The 17,508-nt window shown below is 40.7% G+C and overlaps 2 protein-coding genes across 2 annotated transcripts; both read right to left on the bottom strand.

Annotated features, from left to right (window-relative positions):
• Nucleotides 1-6,192: 6,192 nt before the first annotated feature.
• On the bottom strand, nucleotides 6,193-8,054 carry LOC119738637 (toll-like receptor 4). Its single transcript, XM_038213547.1, has one exon. The coding sequence runs from the start codon at nucleotides 8,048-8,050 to the stop codon at nucleotides 6,296-6,298; it is 1,755 nt and encodes a 584-aa protein (XP_038069475.1). The 5' UTR covers nucleotides 8,051-8,054; the 3' UTR covers nucleotides 6,193-6,295.
• A 5,742-nt stretch (nucleotides 8,055-13,796) lies between these two features.
• LOC119737166 lies at nucleotides 13,797-17,508 on the bottom strand. Its single transcript, XM_038211288.1, has 4 exons — nucleotides 15,762-17,508; nucleotides 15,223-15,381; nucleotides 14,677-14,877; nucleotides 13,797-14,369 (listed from the first exon to the last, which is right to left on the bottom strand). Exons 1-4 carry the CDS (start codon nucleotides 17,505-17,507, stop codon nucleotides 13,881-13,883), a joined length of 2,595 nt encoding a protein of 864 aa, XP_038067216.1. The 5' UTR covers nucleotide 17,508; the 3' UTR covers nucleotides 13,797-13,880.

Genomic DNA, 17,508 nt, shown 5'->3' with positions numbered 1-17,508 from the left:
GGGGGCCATGCCCCCCCCCCTAAAAAAAAAACGAATCTATTTTTTTTTTTAGATGACTTCGCAATTAAGGCAGGCAATGAGTAAACCTTGGTAAAAACATTGGTTAAAGTGGTCTGAAATTGCCTCAGATCGCACCACAGAGCATCTAGAATCCAAAAAAAATTCGGGGCCCTTAAGAGGGCCCCGTATACCCCACGCCTTATTTTTTTGGGGCATACTTTTTTGGGGACATTGTTTTTTGGCCCCTCCCCAAAAATGTGTTCTGGATCCGCCCTTGAATTTGTAGCTTTATTAGCTAAAAGAAACTGGATAAACAGTGTGAAACTATTTCAAAATGATCAAGAATAAACTTTTTTTTTCCCTGTAATGTACTGTTTTTTTATAATTATTAATTGTCAAAAGGTAGATCTGAATCAAATAAAACAATTGTATCAAGGTTTATATACATCTTGGTTTGTTCATGCGGAGAAGTAAATGTTAGTTTTTGTTAATTAAGATTACCACCCTGTTTTTGTGAGCACTGTAGTTTATTAATTGACAGCAAGTGGAAGAAAAACGTCAGATTTTGAAAGGTTTCCGTTTCTGTAAATTGCAAAAAGTGTAAAGAAATTGTGTATGTTGCTTGGAAAATGAAACCGAGCAGGATTTCATTAAACGCACATAGGATCATTTGCTTTTCATGCATTATGTTCGTTCCCAAAAATAACACCACTCAAAATTCAAAGAAGAATGTTCAAAACCTGACCTGTTGAGTTTCAGCTCAGTGGATATTACGTTTTTCAAGAAAGCAGTGAAAAACCATATACACAACATTAATTTTAAGATCACGAAGCACGATTTCGTTTTTACAAAACTTCAGTCAGTTGAGTGATCGTTGGAAATCAATACATTTCTTGATTATGTCTAAAAATGACAGCAAGCCAGACGGAATAATTTCACGAGAAATTACTACCATAACAATCTTTAATCCAAGTAAGCTTTTTAGATAGTTTGGCGGGTTACTTTTGGGATAAATGCATATGGTCCTGTGTGCCTTTATGGTGATTGTATTGTAAATAACAGTTGGTGCAAGAAAACATCAACTTTTAAGACAAGTATTTGGATAGGATGTTTCCTATAATGGAAGTGTTAGCTGTACATCATGTGAACTCGGAACAAAACAGATCAAAAAATTATGAAATAGTACTACTATGCTAATTGTGGGGTTATTTGGGTGTCTGCCTGATGGGGTACTTGCTTGCTTGTTGGTTTTTTGTTTGTCTTTTATTGGGGTATTGTTTGTTTGCTCATTTCCTGTTTATTTGTTGGGCAGTTTGTATAGTAGTCTTTGTTAGGTTTTGTTTCTTTATTGACATGCTCAGTTACTCGTGCGGTGTCTCTCTTTCAGTGGGTTTTTGTATTTCGATTTCGTAGCACCTTGATATTTTGGTCCGTGTTGTTGATAGGATTCCTTTTATATATTACATTTGCTTGCCATTTTGTTCTAACTAAATTTCTGTTTTGTTTTTATTTTTGTTGTTTAGTTTTCATTCATATATTTTTATTTATATTGTATACATTTTGTTAAATATCTTTTCAATTTTTGTGTAGACATTTCTAGCATGGGTAGGCAGGCCTTGGGGCTACAGTGTTTAAGTACACTTTTGCTTACCCTGGCCGGTTTGGAATGTTTATTGTCCTTGTTTGCTGTCCCTCTATCTCCTCTTTCCTGTCAAACTGTCCACTCTCCCTTCCCCGACCCCCCCCCCCCCCCGACACCCCGCCCCCATTCCTTCTCGCATCATTCAGTCCCATCAGTCTTGTCTGGTCATACTTTTTTAATTTCCAGTTTTTGTTTATTTTATGATATATATATATATTTGCTTTGTCATTGTACTTTTGTTCATTTGTTGGCCGAAAAAATAATAATAATAAAAATAATAATTGTATGACAGTAGATAATGGCAGACAACTTCATATTTGGAGCGAGGTTCCTTTGTATATTCTTTGGATTCAGTAGCTTTAAACAATACCATGTACCTTTTAAAAAGTGAGAAATAAAACCACGCAGATTTCAACGATACTGCACTGTACGTTCTATACAATTATAATTCATGGGCCATTCCGTAGCTTTTGAGAACATTAATATTAATATTGCTCATGTTGCCTGTATGATTATTGATGTTATAAATGTATGTTTATTACATATAGCAGCTGGTAAAAGAAAACTTCAGCTTTTAGAAAGAGGTTAAGTAGATTTATTAATGGACCTACATGTATTTAGAACTGTTTATACCTTGCTTTAAAAATGAAACAAACGTTTCCACCTATTCTGCTTGCAATACTGACAACCTGTCAGTTGTGTATGGATGATGCAAGACAATCTCAGCTTTATGTCACCAAGTTTGTATAACATGGAAATATTTGTGATTCGTGAACTGTTTAACGATGATCATATTTGTCGGAGTTTAATGTATTTAACCATTTTATTATTATGAAATGTAGGTTTCCAAACTTTCAACTATTCTTTCAGGCCTGAATCCGGCAGGTGAAATGATAAAAGGGTGTGATAATATTTTCCAGTAACTTTTATCTTAGTGACAGTGGGGAAAAGTTCAGCTTCCAAAAAACTTCAGCTTGTAAAAAGTGTGCGTAGTTTATAGGATTTGTTTGTGCACATCGTACAATAAAAACACAAAGCTATACTTTGTATTTGTTTTATTGACAGATCAATTTCGTAGAATTGCATCATGATTTGGGTATTTTAGTGTGTGCAAATACCATTTTATTATTTTCTTGAAATTGTTCTTAATGACAACAGCCGACTGTGTGAGAGAACTTAATTGATACATTAATGTGATTACTGTGATGAATTTCATTATAATTGGATGGTTTACGGTATATTATGATGCATCTTATTTCTCAATTTGTGAAGTTCCGACTGTTGTTGACAAGATCGGTTCATGCCAGAATAAAACTCAGTTTTGAAAAGTGAATAAACAAAGTAAGAAGTGAACAAGTCGAACAACGAAATCTGAAGAAAAAATATTGTACAAAATCCAGCGTAATAAGGGAAGGTTAAACAAAGTTTGCTGTTTCCTCTTGTAACGTAAGATGTTTAGTAAGAATTACAGTTGTTTATAATAAAAAAAAGCTAATCGAACTGTACCAAAAAATAAACAACTTTAACAACTGAATGGAATTGTATAAGGGCCTATTATTCCAAACATTGAGAGATGAGCAATCAGATTATTGATGTTATATTTCGGTGCACATTATTGGTTAGCTATAGCTTCATTTCGAGGATTTTTTGTTTATGTTGTATATACTATGCATATAGGATCGTAAATTTTACTTTTGTAGCTTTTCATGCATTTTGTTTCGTTTTCAATAATAAAACCACTCAAAGTCCAAAGAACAAAGTTCAAAAACTAACTTCTTGCAGTTTCAGCTCAGTGGATATTATGCACTAAAAACAGTGAAAAGAACATGCGCAATTAACCTTCTGGTCGCGAAACACGTTTTCGTCGTTGAGTAGCCCTTTTTATAAAAAAAAACCCAATATCAATCAAAAACAGGGGCGTAAATCCGAGGGAGGGGGGGGGGGAGTACAAGCCCCCACATACTTTTTAACCAGAGGGAAGCCGGGCTATGATCTCCCCCCCCCCCCCCCCACCGTCACTTTTTCGGTATTTTTCGAACAACCAAAATGTATTTAATAGCACTGGAAAACGGATTTTGCTAAGGCGAGTAAGCGCGCAAGTGTTCATAAGCTGTTCATCTATTCACAAATAGCGCCCCCTCGTGTGATGTGGTGACTCACTCGCCCACTGACTCACTGCCCCACTGACTCATGACTCCCTCTCCCACTGACTCACTACCCCACTGACTCATGACTCACTCCCCCACTGACTCACTGAAACACTGACACACTGACTCACTGACTCAATGTCTCACTTGTGAGACGTGCAGTGCTTTCGCCGATAGGATTACCCCGTTCTATAAACTCATGTGATTGTGTACACAGATGCATGAAAAGGCCGTCCCATAAAGGCCTCTCGTGAAAAAGGACTAGCGAATTCCCAGTGGGGGGGGGGGCCTGCCTACTGGGGGGGGGGGGGGGGGGACTCATTGGTACGCCGCTGTTGCCGTGACGTTCGTGGTTGCGTTCGTTTTCGCGCTGAGTGCACGGGGCGAGTGGCTCTCGCACGACTACGAAGAGCGCCACCAAATTATTTTCTAATAGTGTCCGCTCCGCAATAGAACCTGAACGTTCACCCGATCCGAGTGGCGCGCTTCCGGAACAAATTGACTGAAACGGAACGTGCAAAAATTTAAAAAAAGAAAGATTGTTTTTGGTAAATTGATTTCTTAAGAAGAATCACCCTCGAAAAAGGCTTCGTCAATTTAAATAAAGGGCTCTTTTTTTGGGGGGGGGGGCGGGGTCATGACCCCCATTGCCCCCCCCCCCCGGATCCGCCGTTGGATACAGCCACCGATGTGTACTATCAAACTATAAAGATGAATTTAAGGTTTGTGGAACGGTTAGTTATCGGACGAAACAGACAGGAAAAACGTCAACAAACCAACAAAACATTTGAACTACATGTATCAAAACATGCGCGTTTACAGAGAGTTTCAATCTATTGCGAAACTAGCTACAAGTGAAACAACATTATTATGCGGGGCTAGTGGAAATTCCCGACTTTACACGGTACACTACGTAATGCCAAACAGAGTGGTTAAAAAAAGTAAGTTTTTCAATGCCAATTATTGTTTAGTCTATAAGCAGTACACGCAATAATCCTTACATTTTTCTAAAGTATCTACAACTTTTTTGTATTGCAGGCCTACATTCCACAAAATGTGGAGAGGCGTGCCTATATTGATTAGTTACTTGTAGTTCAAAATACAACAACGAGTTTGTCTTGTGTATATACTTGCGGTCTAAACAGTCATAAACAATGTATTCTTGATCATTTATCTTGATCACACAATCACACACGTTTTATGGTGTAAATCGAAGAATTTCAACTGTTCCTCATCATCGATCTTTTGTTGATATACTCTTTTTTTTGCAACAGCTCCCATTGATTTTGTACATGCTTTCTAATCGAGGAGTCCTCGGTTTGACTCCTGTCCTCAATTGCTCGATGATGTTTCACATGGGTGTCCTCGATTTACACCATAAACAAACTCACACAATAATTCCAATCATTTTTAAGAACAAAAGTGTACACACCATTTTCCTTATATTAAAACACGATTCTTTGCAGACGTGTGTACATATGTCCAAAAAATACTTTAAAAAGCTACTAATTTCCTTAGTACCGTTTATACGGTATTATAATACCGTATTAACGGTAAAAGAAGAAAAGTATACCCCAAAGCAAATTGTTTTTTAAGAAACAGAAAAGTGCATTCTAAACAAATTATGAAGAGTTATGTGTTATACAGGTACATTTCATGTTGTACACTTGGTTGCAGGGGCGGCGGAACACTTTTCAAAATGGGGGGGGGGGGGCAACACCAAAAAGTGGCACTTGCTCAGTAAAAAGGCGCACCTTCCATCGGTGTGAAAGTGGAGGAAAAGATGCGGTCCCGTTGATTTCGCTCTAAACCTATATGACGAGGAACAAATTTTGAAAACGTTGTCCATCTTGCTCTTTGTGTGTCTTTTACCTAGTTGTGTAGAGAAACCATTTATTTTTATCGCGAGAGAGACACTGTTTCTTTTGATGGCCAGTTCAGTGACCATTTTATTCGCGTGAAGAGCACTATTATTTCGTAGGGGCCAGTTGTCCATCTTGAAGGGGGGAGCACAATTGTAATGTTGCGATCGGCCGGAGCACTTTATGTTCTTTCGAGGGGCAGTTTTCCATCTCGAGACGTTATCGCGAGAGGAGCACTAAAACAAACTGTTTTTGATGGCCAATTTTCTAACTCGACAGGGGCACAATTTTATTATTGCGAGAGGTTTCTTTTGTGCTTTCGAGGGGTAGTTTTACATCTCGAGAAGGTGCACAATCTTGTTGAGGGGTACTTTTGACTTGTGTTTTAGGGGCTTGTTTGCATTACAAGTGAGAAGACAATTTTATTTGTAGCGCTTTCATAATGTGTGTTCATCTCGAGGGGACACATTTATAACTGCGAGAGAGACACTTTTGTTGGCCTGTGGAAATTGGGGGGGGGGGGGGGTTGGTTGGTTGGTTGGTTGGTTGGTTGGTTGGTGTGCGGTTCGATTCCACTACACATGAATGCTGTTAGGCTATACAGTTTGTGTATATGTTTTCCCGACTCGGTTTTGATGTGCTGTCTAGTCTTCAATGTCCATTTGCTGAGGTTGCTTGGGTCTTGTAGCCTGAATGGAGGCTACGAGTTGACGCCAGCATCTTTCCTCATCCTCTTGCCTCCATTCCAGACACGTAATCTTGTCTCGAAGTACCGTCAAGGTGGCTGGCAAGGCATCAACTGGAAGAGCGTCTTGCAACACGAGAAGGAGACCAGCAGCACCGTCCATGATAGCAGCGTTGCCAGCGGCCGCTGGGGCGACTGGAGCGGCGCCTACCGTTGCATCTAACATCCGGGTACTGGCCATGTCCAACTCGAGCATGCACTGGCCGTTTGCAATGAAGTTGGCGTCAAGGAGAACGATTATCAGCCGACTAGACGTCATCGCAGTCGCCACATTGTCCAACTTGTTAGCGCCGACGAGGAAGTCCCGAAAGGACAAACACAGGCGGAAGTTGTTAGGCTCCCCTTCCAGGCGTTGCATCATCTTTTCGGAGACGAAAACTTCATTTTCGCTGTGATGACAGATGTAAGCGTCGTATGCATACCCCTCCTCATCACCTTCATGGACATTGTTATTCAGACGATCGAATCTTCTGAATAACCCAACCCATCTCAGCCTCATCTTCCTGTGCACAATCACAACCACCACCACTACTGCAATTCCTAACACCACGACGGCCGAGATGATGGAGATAGACAGACGAGTGACTGTGCTTTCTGCAGTACAGTTAGGTTCCAAAAAATTGACAAGACTCAAGTCGTAAAGTGATTTATCTCGAAGCAGTTGAGGACTCGCACATCCACATTCGCCAGACCATTGTCTACACACTATGTCAAAGGGTGATTCACCTTGCAGCAAGTAAATAAACGGCAGCAGGTCACACGTACAGCTGAAAGGATTACCGAGCAAATAAATCCTAGTTAGAGAAAGCAACCGAGTCAATGCCTCAATATCGGCGGCAGATACAATTTTGATGTCATTCAAGGAGAGGTCTAAGAAAGTCAATTTGGTGAGGGAGGAGAGTACATTGATTGGCACCTGCTGCAACTTGTTATCTGCGATCGTCAGCGATTTCAGAGCTGGAAGATCCTCGAATGCACGGGGTGATACGCCTGGAGTCGTCTGCGTACGGATGAGGATAACCTGTTCCAGGGAGGGTAAGTTATACAAAAACTGGTCAGGTAGATACTCAATTGATGTGTCTTTGATCTCAAGTGTTCTCAGAGCTTGAAACGAGTGAAAGCTCGGAGGTTCGATCGGTTTGCCGTTTGTCTGACTCACTCCGTTGACCTCGACATATTTCAGATTGGCACTCTGGTCGCGGAAGCCATCTAAGGGTAGACTGGTCATTTGGGTCCCGCGGAAGTGGAGATCTGTAAGAGTCCGACCGGCGAACGCGCCTCTCTCCACCGAGACGAGCTCAACATTGTAGACGAATAACTGGAACGGCGTCACGCTGGCTGAGGCTGGTATGGCGTTTCTCGGGATCACCAGGGGAGGCAAAGCAGTCCGATTGGGATCAAAGTACTTAGTGCTGAATTCAAGAGACCACCACGGATTCATTGTAAGGTTCAGGCCGTGAAACTGCGAGAAGTTAAATCCATTTTGGCCAACCGTACAACTGAGTAAAAGGCCGTCCTTGAAAAAAATGGTAGCTTCCTCATAGATTGATCTGAAGGAACAGGAACAATCTTTGGGAGGGTTCAGACAGTCGGGCTGGTCTAAGACGTCTTCATACGGAAATGTCGACGGTAGAAAAAACAGCAGAAGAAGCATGTTAACAGATGCGCCCTCCATTGACTCTGTGGATAAATTCACAAGACAATATGCATTAGACTAAAAATGTCTTTTGAGATACACATTTTATTTTTAAATAAGCTTGAAAGACTAATTCTCATTGACAAACACATCTAAAATGACCAGTTGATAAGAACATGTATTCAAGCATGATTAAAGCAAGCCAGGGCTAACTAGAATCCATCGGATGTAGGTTAGGTAAATCTTCGTGTCGTTATCATTTTCGTTCCCACGCAAGTACGCGACGTAAAAACAAACGTGATCGAACAAGGAGACTAGGTACGATTGTTTTTCTTGTGAAATGCCAAGATAAAATTCCAACATGATTGTTTCTTGGGGTGATTACGGTTGGAAATCATTTTGTCAAAAAATATAGCAACAGAAAGGGCAACCCCATGTAAAATGCCCATAGAAGGGTTACTGTCACGGTTTTGGAAGCTCAGAGACAACGTGGCGTTCTTGCAGACTCAGTTACAGACAATGAACATTCTGCTTCACTTGTGCTTCTCAGGCTAGATACTCCTGACCTTGTATTGTTGACAAGGATAACGTTATTACGGATTATTAATTCGTTATTACGGATTATTTAATTCGTTATAACGGATTATTTAATTCGTTATTACGGATTATTAATTCGTTATTACGGATTATTTAATTCGTTAATACGGATTTTTGATTCGTTTTTACGGATTATTTAATTCGTTTCTACGGATTATTAATTGTTATTACGAATTAAGTCTGATGTTCTCACACGTGGAGAGCACGTGACCAGGGGCCTATGTATATAACGCCGCTAGGCGGCGCTATCTTTGCATACAACGTTTGCACTCCTGTGCCATACTTGCCGAGTAATGACTCGGAACGTATGAGTAATTCGTAATTACGAATTAATAATCCGTAATAACGAATTAAATAATCTGTAATAACGAATTAAATAATCCGTTATAACGAATTAATAATCCGTAATAACGAATTAACAATCCGTAATAACGAATTAAATAATCCGTAATAACGAATTAATAATCCGTTATAACAAATTAGTAATCCGTAATAACGAATTAATAATCCGTAATAACGAATTAAATAATCCGCAACATATATACTTGCAGTGGCGCTAATGGGATTTCGTGGAATGTGTATCCTTGTGGAGTCATTTCTTTGTTCTCGTGTACTAAAACAACTGAGTTTAAAAATCTGGTTTAAATTTTCATATTTTAACCAGAATTATTTTCCTGGGCTGAAATTCGGACTTTATATCCCGTACATAAAATACTTCAATTTGCGACGTATCAACACACCTTGGAAATTCCTAGTTTTTAGTAAAATCCATCTATTTCGTGATAACCTCGTGGAGACGTATTCTCCTATAGAAATTGTCCTGTGGAGACGTATACAATATTTTGTTCCCTATTATACCCGTGTTTCCACAGGGTACCGTGTACCAGATCATGTTGACTTTACATACCTAGTGTGGACATTCCTTTGTTCTCGTGTAGTTAAGAAAAACCTCTGGAAGAAACTAATTTTACTCACACTGTGAAAACTCTTTCAACCCATTTTTTTCTTTGATTCCCTTTGATTCCCTAAACCTAACCCCAAAATGCCTCTAAACCTGTTTTCCAGAGAGGGGGAAACACTGCGTGGACGTATAGGCAAGTCCACATTAAAGTACACAACGTCACTGCTACCTGGTTTATGTGGATATCTTTTGTCCGGAAGCATTATATTCACACAGTGAATATAATGCACATTCGCACTCAGAATGAGCCGGCCTTAACAATCGAGTTTTGCAGTTGGTAAAAATAAATACCTAAAGAAACCAATACCAGAAAAAAAGGTCTTACCAGCCGTAAACGGAAAAGAGGACACAAATAAAACCGACCGTCATGCACCAAATTAGCCTCAGAACACTAGTTATCCACAGAGCACTCGTGACTCTATAAGGCTTTGTTCAACGCCAGCGGAACAAACTCCGAGAACCAACTTTCCGGCATTAAGAGCGCCAAGGATATGAATTCGAAACTGTGAAATACGTCCTTGACGATATATCTTTACTTTCACTTTCCTAAGTTTACATTTTACATTGCGAAATCAAAACTAACTGTATTTTGAAAGCACTTCCGTGAACAACTCAATCACGTGACCACTGCTCCCAAGGGGGGGGGGGGGGGGGGAGACATATAGTGTAAGTACCTTTAAGCTTTTACTCTTATCAAAGGTGGTGAAACGAAGTCAGGAAATGACAGGTAAAATATATAATAAAAGGAAATTCAATCATGGGTATTCATTGTAACTGACAAGACGAATAAGTCATTTCGTTGATGTATCATCAGGGAGGATCTATAGCTTTCAAGCAACAGGCTGCAGGGGGGGGGGGGGACGAAGGGGGTGAGTGCTAGGTGGGTCCGGGGCATGCCCTCTGAAAAAAACTGCAATATTTGATGCTTGTTCATGCATTTTCAGGCAATTTAACAATACATTTAGGAGGTGCAGTATCATGTGTGTATGGGGGCATGTATCACACATGATGGGAAATGGTACACGTTTTCGGGGTAAAAGTTGAGTCATTAAAAAAAAGGAAAAACATTAACATAGTCGGGGGAGTTTACTTCAAAAGACCAAGAATTCGTTGATGACGTTTCGAGTTGATGACGTTTCTACTAATAAACTGTCATCTCCGCTGTGCCGTTTAATCGTAAAGTCTGTCCTGAGACAATGTTTATATTGTTTCCTTGGCACGAAATGATGAGAATATTCCTCGCCCTGATGGGATGCCAGCCCATCAATTTCACTCACCGGAGTGCCGATACCAATTTTGTTGAGTCCCGAGTGAAGAGGGGACTCTCTTGAGCCCCACCCCAGAAGTGTAATCAAACGTGTATGGTAAGCTTGTAACTCGACCGTAAACGCATACAGAATACACATGTAGATGCCGAGATTTTTTTGATTGCAAACATAAAGTGAAAGGTAATTATCTCCTACTTTATTGTGCATCTACTGTGCTCTCCGAACGGATGCATCTGAAATAACAGGTGCACATGGTTCTGTTTCCCTTTTATTCAGGCATGCCCCTGAAAAAAAGAAATATTCGATGCTTGCTCCTGCATTCTATGGCAGTTTGACAATAAATTCAGGAACTCGGGCCTCATTTGACTATTAAAACCTCAAAACAACTCTCTTGAACCTCATCCACATGTGTATAACCCAACGTGAATTGTAATCTAACGCTAGTAACCCCACCGTGAACACAGAATTGCTGCCGAGATTTCTCTGTTTGCAAACATAAAGTGAAAGCTAATTATCTTCCACTTTAACGTGCATCCACTGTGCTCTCCAAACGGATGCAGGCTTTACTGAAATAACAGGTGCACATTGTTTCTGTTTCCTTTGTATTAAAGCTAAACTAGATCTGATTGGAAGGTTTCGTAACCGAAACTACATATACCTTGCTATTTTGTGAGAATTTAAGCAGGAAATAAAGTTTACAGTAAGCAGTAAGTCAATGTTCACACGAAAAGTAATGAATATTATTATAAAACGCGAGTTATTCCATTTGCGATCTTCCAAAAATAAAGGCATGGAAAAGACAATTTGTTTCTGAACTTTAAACTGTCCACTACTTGAAGACTGTCTGTTAAATACTCCAATTGTGTTGGCCATTACAAGTTTCCTCGAATAATAATTATGAGTAATATGCTTTTTTATTTTTATACATGAAAGACCCGATGTTATTTTGATTTATTAAGTGGACACGTGCCACTTATTTACGCAGGCTTTTCAAAGAACGCTAAATGTATTTCTTGTTTTCTGAATAAAAATAAAATTCGCAGAAATTAGAAGTAATTTTTGATGATTTTCTAGCTCAAAAAAGTCTGATATTCAATTTTAAACAAGCATGTTACTCTGTGATATAGGCCATCGATGTGTATTTTTCAAACTATAAAGATAAATTCAACGTTTGTGGAACGGTTGGTCAGACGAAATAGACAGGAAAAAAATTGAACAAACAAAACATGTGAACTATTGGGTCGTATGTACTAAAACTAGCATTTGCTTTTACTACCTATTTTTAAGCATTTACTTGCATTTGTATGAATAAAAATGAAGCAAATGCTTTTACTGGAAAGCATTTGCTGAAAGCTAAGAGTATTTACTTTTTAAGTGTTTACTTAATTTCGTGTGTATAAAAAGGAGTAAATGCCTCAGATTTCAAGTATTTACTAGTCATTTCTCAAGGCTGGGTTAATATAAATCACGCCAAAATTAATACAAAACGTTAATAAACTATACATAAAATATCATACACTGTACATGTGTATTTTGAATAACATTTATGCGAAATTTGAATATGTTATACTTCTTAGAATTTGCTAGTTTTTATACATACGACCCATTAAAACATGCACGTTTACAGGGAGTTCCCATCTATTGCGAAACTAGCTACAAGTGAAACTAGAGCTATGCCTGTTCGATGAATAGAACATAGGCTTTTCCGCATTTTGTTTATACAAATAAAACGTGTAAAAAATAATTTAACAAAAAATACTACGTCAAGTGTTTGTATTTGAAAATTTAAAAAGGTTGATAAATTGATTTAAAAAAAAGGTGATGCCGTCATCACGATGTCACTTCACACTTTACACACTATTAACAGTATTACCTACCCACCAATTTTTAAGACACTCGGACTTACCCTTATAAGTGTTTTTTAAAATCGCATTTTCGATGACAGATACCTATTTCATAACAAACCTAATACAAAAATAACTTTGAATTTAGCATGTTGGGTTAGCCAGATGTGGTGATAATCTTCAAAACTTCAAAATTCGATATAAAATCGCACGATGACGTCATGATGACGTCACCTCAAGTTTTACCTATAACACATCCCGGTTCACCTACAATCGGAATTACAGTTTTCTCAATAAAACTCTTAGAAAAATATACATTCATGATGCCGTCACATGCCCCGTGATGACGTCATAGTAACAATACTTGACGGTGTTCATTATTTTATTGAGGTTATAGTCAGTACCAAGTTTGAAGCCAATCAGATAAATAAAAGTCTTAAATTGTGTGAGCAGAATAAAATTGTTAATATTTAAACAATCTTAAAAAATATACCGATGAAGTCTTCGTGCCGTCATTTCAGATTTTGAGTACTAGTACTATTGTCTTCATACCCACCAAGTTTCATGACAATCGACCATTCCCTTATATGTTAAAAAAAAACCAGTATGGCCTAATGGAAATTCACGACTTCAAATTGGTACATTGCTGAATGTCAAAAGGTGTGGGGAGAACAACTTAATTTTTGTACTGCAAAGATATATTCTTTTTAAGGCTACACAGTATATCACGCACGAATCCTTAATCACTTTCTACGATTTACAAATACATATTGTATATTCCATAAATGTGGAGATATAGATGTTTGACTATTTCTAATTACTGCTCCAAATACATGCTTGTCTCGTTTATTCTTGCGAAGTTGCGATCTAAAAATGGCCTTAAATAACATTTAAACGCGTCAGACAACCAAATATTCTCCCATTTTGTCAAGCTTCATTTTCCTGATATCGAGATGACGACTTGTGAAGACAAGTCAAGTCACCAAGTCGACTTAGGCTCCGGATATCGAGATGTCCACTTGTCGAGATCATTTATCTTGCCAAATCGTCATCTCGCCTTCGGAAAGTCGACTTTTGTTGCAAATTACTTCCCGAAAAAGCTTTTAATTTCCACGTAACTGCACTGAGAAGAAACTGCGACGATCGATCACCGACGGTGAATTTACGTCGGTTCGTGTTTAATTGCGAGCAAGAAGACACGTGCAGTGAAAATTGGTTGCGCGAATATTAGGCAGCGCGAATTCGGGGCACTCATCGACAATATCTTTGTTATTATTCTGTTCACACTGTTGTAATTGCTTCTTGATGGGCTCTAAATCAGGTCTAAAGCAGCACATTTTGGAGAGACCTTTGACCAGCTCCCTCAAAGTTGTTTCTTTTCCCTTCTTTCTTGAAGCTGTGACAAACGCGTTCAGAACGTATTTTGTCGGACTGCATTTTTGAAGATAGGCCCTCTTTTCTACTCCCTCTACCCAGCTGTGGCCGTGTTCTCTGTCCACGAACAGAAGTTCAGGGAGATGGCGCCAGTCCTTTCCCAAGGGATTGGGCTTGTCTAGCATGTTGCAAATGCTCTCGCAGATATCTTGATCCAACCATGGCCCGGTGTCGCAAGTGCTTGGGCTTTCCATCTGCCTCCACATCAAGTCGTCCAATGCCTCACATGGTTTCTAAATGAGGACATAGAGGAAAAAATAATCATCATGAGTACGTTTGCACAACTTTGGACGTTAGCAGTCTTATGCCAAATAGATTATCAATGTGTAACCAATGTCTTCTGGAGATCACATAGAAACTAGTTTGGCTTTTTGACAAGTAATCTCGAAAGAGTCGAAACTGATTTTGTGAAAACGATAACAGGTTTAATACAGCCCCTTTAGATAAGACAGTGTCGGTATAAATCCTCTGATTGAATTCGGAATTTGTACCGTTGCCCAGATAACTAAAAGAAAAATGCAGCACATAACAAAGTCTCACCTGTTTGAACCCGCCGTTCGTGGGAACCCGCAAGATAAATTCCACTTGGTGTTCTTTTCGTTCGGCTGGGAAGACTTCCAGAACAGCTCTGAAAGGGTTAAGGACTGAGGACGAGCTGTTTCTTGCACAAAACGGCTTGCATGGGAAGGCGCGGACGTTCTCTTGACTGTACACCCTCCACAGGTACTGGGATTGAATGGTCTATAAGGGACCAAGAATAAGGACAGTTGCAATCAAGTCATCTTGTGTCATTCAGATATCGTTCGGTCTCTTGTCAAATCACAAGCTGTGAACTGTGGGCATTCGGCATCTATTACTTGTGACCTGATTAATTAATTAGACGAAATCGGAGAATTAGAAGGGAAAATAGCATCCGATCTTTTCAGTGATACAAATCCATATATTTTTCTGGCCGGCAAATGATCTTTGATAATTAGACGGATAATTGAAACATTGATTTTCAACTAGTAATTAGAGGGGATGCATTTATCAATCGTGACTCATGCATATCGGCTTCAGCGCAGTGCTGTAGTTTCATAGACATACCTGTTCGCAACATGAGGACTCCGGATGAGAGATCATTTTCCAGGGTTCCACGATTGAGCTGATTTTTGCAACAACTGCCGGGTCCGTCTTTTGCACCACCAATTCTTGTGGGGGGCCTGCTAAAACGAAACCTATGGCGTTTTCTTCACTCTCCACTTCCTATGTAGGAAAGAACCGCTCTCATAGTTACTCAGAAAAAACAACATCCAGCATGCATGTTAAGGTAAAGTCTCAAATTTGCGTTCCGTCATGTTCAGACGCCAGCATAAATGGACCTTTTTTGGTCGTTAAGATATCCCCCAAAACGGAGAAAAGATCCAGCCTCATCCAGGACGGACACAAAAGTTTACAGTCTCTCAACCATGTCAATAATTTCCACAGCAATGTTCGTCAACTAAATTAGCAAACACTTTTTGTGCAAATCCAGTCATCGCTCGAATCTACCCAGTATCAAAATCATGTGGACATAATCAGGATGGCAAACAACAGAAAGGAACGACTGCAATATTCAAGTGGATCATTCGTTTTACTGGACTAACCTGCAAATTGATTTTCATGTTGTCGAAGACCCGAACATGGATGTCCACCTCTTCCGCATCACTGCTTTGCCTAATAAACGGACAGACCAGCATGGATTTCGCATTAATTTCTCCAAATGCTCCAATTCCGCAGAAATGATCCATCGACAAAGTCAGAGAGTCGCTGTCAACAAGGACAATCCCATCCGCGGGATCCTGAATGCTTTCAGTTCCCTCTGATGTAGACTTCTCGAAAGTGAACTGTTTGTCGAGTACATCCTTGGCGCAGTGCGGAAGGGTCAAGAAGACATCTTTGCGGAAGTGGAACCCCGAGGGTCCACAGTAGACATACGGGGTGAGGTGGCTGCGGCCACTAGTCAAGCTGCCTTGGACATAAATGTAGACCCTCTTGGGAGATTCATCAGCAGGTATGGCCCCAGGTGGAATGAACAGATGGACATCCAAGGTTTCAATGGACAGACAGCCTCCATGACTATCCAGCATTGCAGCAGCGAAGTTGTCCACCTGAATTACGCGCCCAACCACATACAGGCCTGCAGCTTTCGCTTTGGAACATATTCGATCAAACGACGAGAGGAACTCGTCTTTCCTGGATAAGGCACAGCTGAATTGTGCTGGAGAGCCAAATGGCGTTGATGGTGAAGATGGCGGTGATGGTGATGGTTGGAGAGATGGCGTTGATGGTAAAGGCGGTGCCGCTTCCAAAGGAAGCACGACGGACTGTGACAGGGGTGAAGATTTCTCCGGGTTAGCTGACCTGCAGTCCACGACTTCTGCAACCTCCAAGTGTGCTTGATTGTTGCATGACGCCCCGATGGACCTTGCCCGTGAGCATGTAATGCAGACGGTCAGTAAACGCAGAATGCCTCGGATAAACCGCAGTGCTGGGTGAAGTCGACTCGAGTCGACAGTGTTTTCTATCTGGTCTATGTACGTCGTCTCAGGGGCGGGTTGCTGCGGCTGATCTGGACAGTCTAATTGCACCTGCAGTTCTTGGACTCCCTCGGCACTGGTGCTGGGTTCCGCTCCTCTGTCCTCCATAACGACAGACACAATAGGCTCGTAATTCGGGCATCTTTGCGCACTCCGGGCTCTAGCTCTGGCCCTCAAATGAGTAGTCACGTTGGCGCTATCTACACTGTCACACCGGGGTGACTCGTGATTGGGGCGTCTTGGCATACTCTGGGCTCTAGCTCTGGACCTCAAATGAGTAGTCACGTCGGCGCTATCTACACTGTCATACCGGGGTGACTCGTGATTAGGGCGTCTTGGCATACTCTTGGCTCTAGCTCTGGCCCTCAAATGAGTAGTCACATCGATGGCGCTATCTATACTGTCACACCGGGGTGACTCGTGATTAGGGCGTCTTGGCATACTCTGGGCTCTAGCTCTGGCCCTCAAATGAGTAGTCACATCGATGGCGCTATCTATACTGTCACACCGGGGTGACTCGACGTCAAGGAAATTGGAAGAACTGCCCTCGCTTTCTTGCCGCGATACACTCGGTGAGGGAGTGGGCGGAAGTCCGCTGTCATTCCCCAAAGAGATTACTGACGTAGTACGAGGCATACTGACATTGTTGTCTAGCCCAGGCCCTCCCTCAAAGCTCAAACCGCCGTAATGCGCCGACACTGACCCGCCTTGATCATCAAAGTACATGTACATCCGGGATCCTTCCCTCGAACTTGTTTCGTCTCCTGTCATCCCCAGGTTGTCTATGACGGATGCATGCCTTTGAGTAGACATG

The sequence above is a fragment of the Patiria miniata genome, unplaced genomic scaffold (genome assembly GCF_015706575.1).
Source record: "Patiria miniata isolate m_02_andy unplaced genomic scaffold, ASM1570657v1 HiC_scaffold_3, whole genome shotgun sequence".
In the NCBI taxonomy this organism is placed as follows: domain Eukaryota; kingdom Metazoa; phylum Echinodermata; class Asteroidea; order Valvatida; family Asterinidae; genus Patiria; species Patiria miniata.
The sequence above is the reverse complement of the archived record's forward strand: the minus strand, read 5'-3'. Positions and strand labels throughout refer to the sequence as shown.

What these genes read in the sequence shown, in the direction of transcription:
- LOC119737166 (XM_038211288.1), bottom strand. Translation starts at nt 17,507, where the DNA reads ATGTCTACTCAAAGGCATGCATCCGTCATAGACAACCTGGGGATGACA. An exon ending in ACATGAAAATCAATTTGCAG is followed by an intron (nt 15,382 to 15,761) that starts GTTAGTCCAGTA and finishes TTTCCTACATAG; the next exon opens with GAAGTGGAGAGTGAAGAAAA. An exon ending in CGAACGGCGGGTTCAAACAG is followed by an intron (nt 14,370 to 14,676) that starts GTGAGACTTTGT and finishes GTCCTCATTTAG; the next exon opens with AAACCATGTGAGGCATTGGA.
- LOC119738637 (XM_038213547.1), bottom strand. Translation starts at nt 8,050, where the DNA reads ATGCTTCTTCTGCTGTTTTTTCTACCGTCGACATTTCCGTATGAAGAC.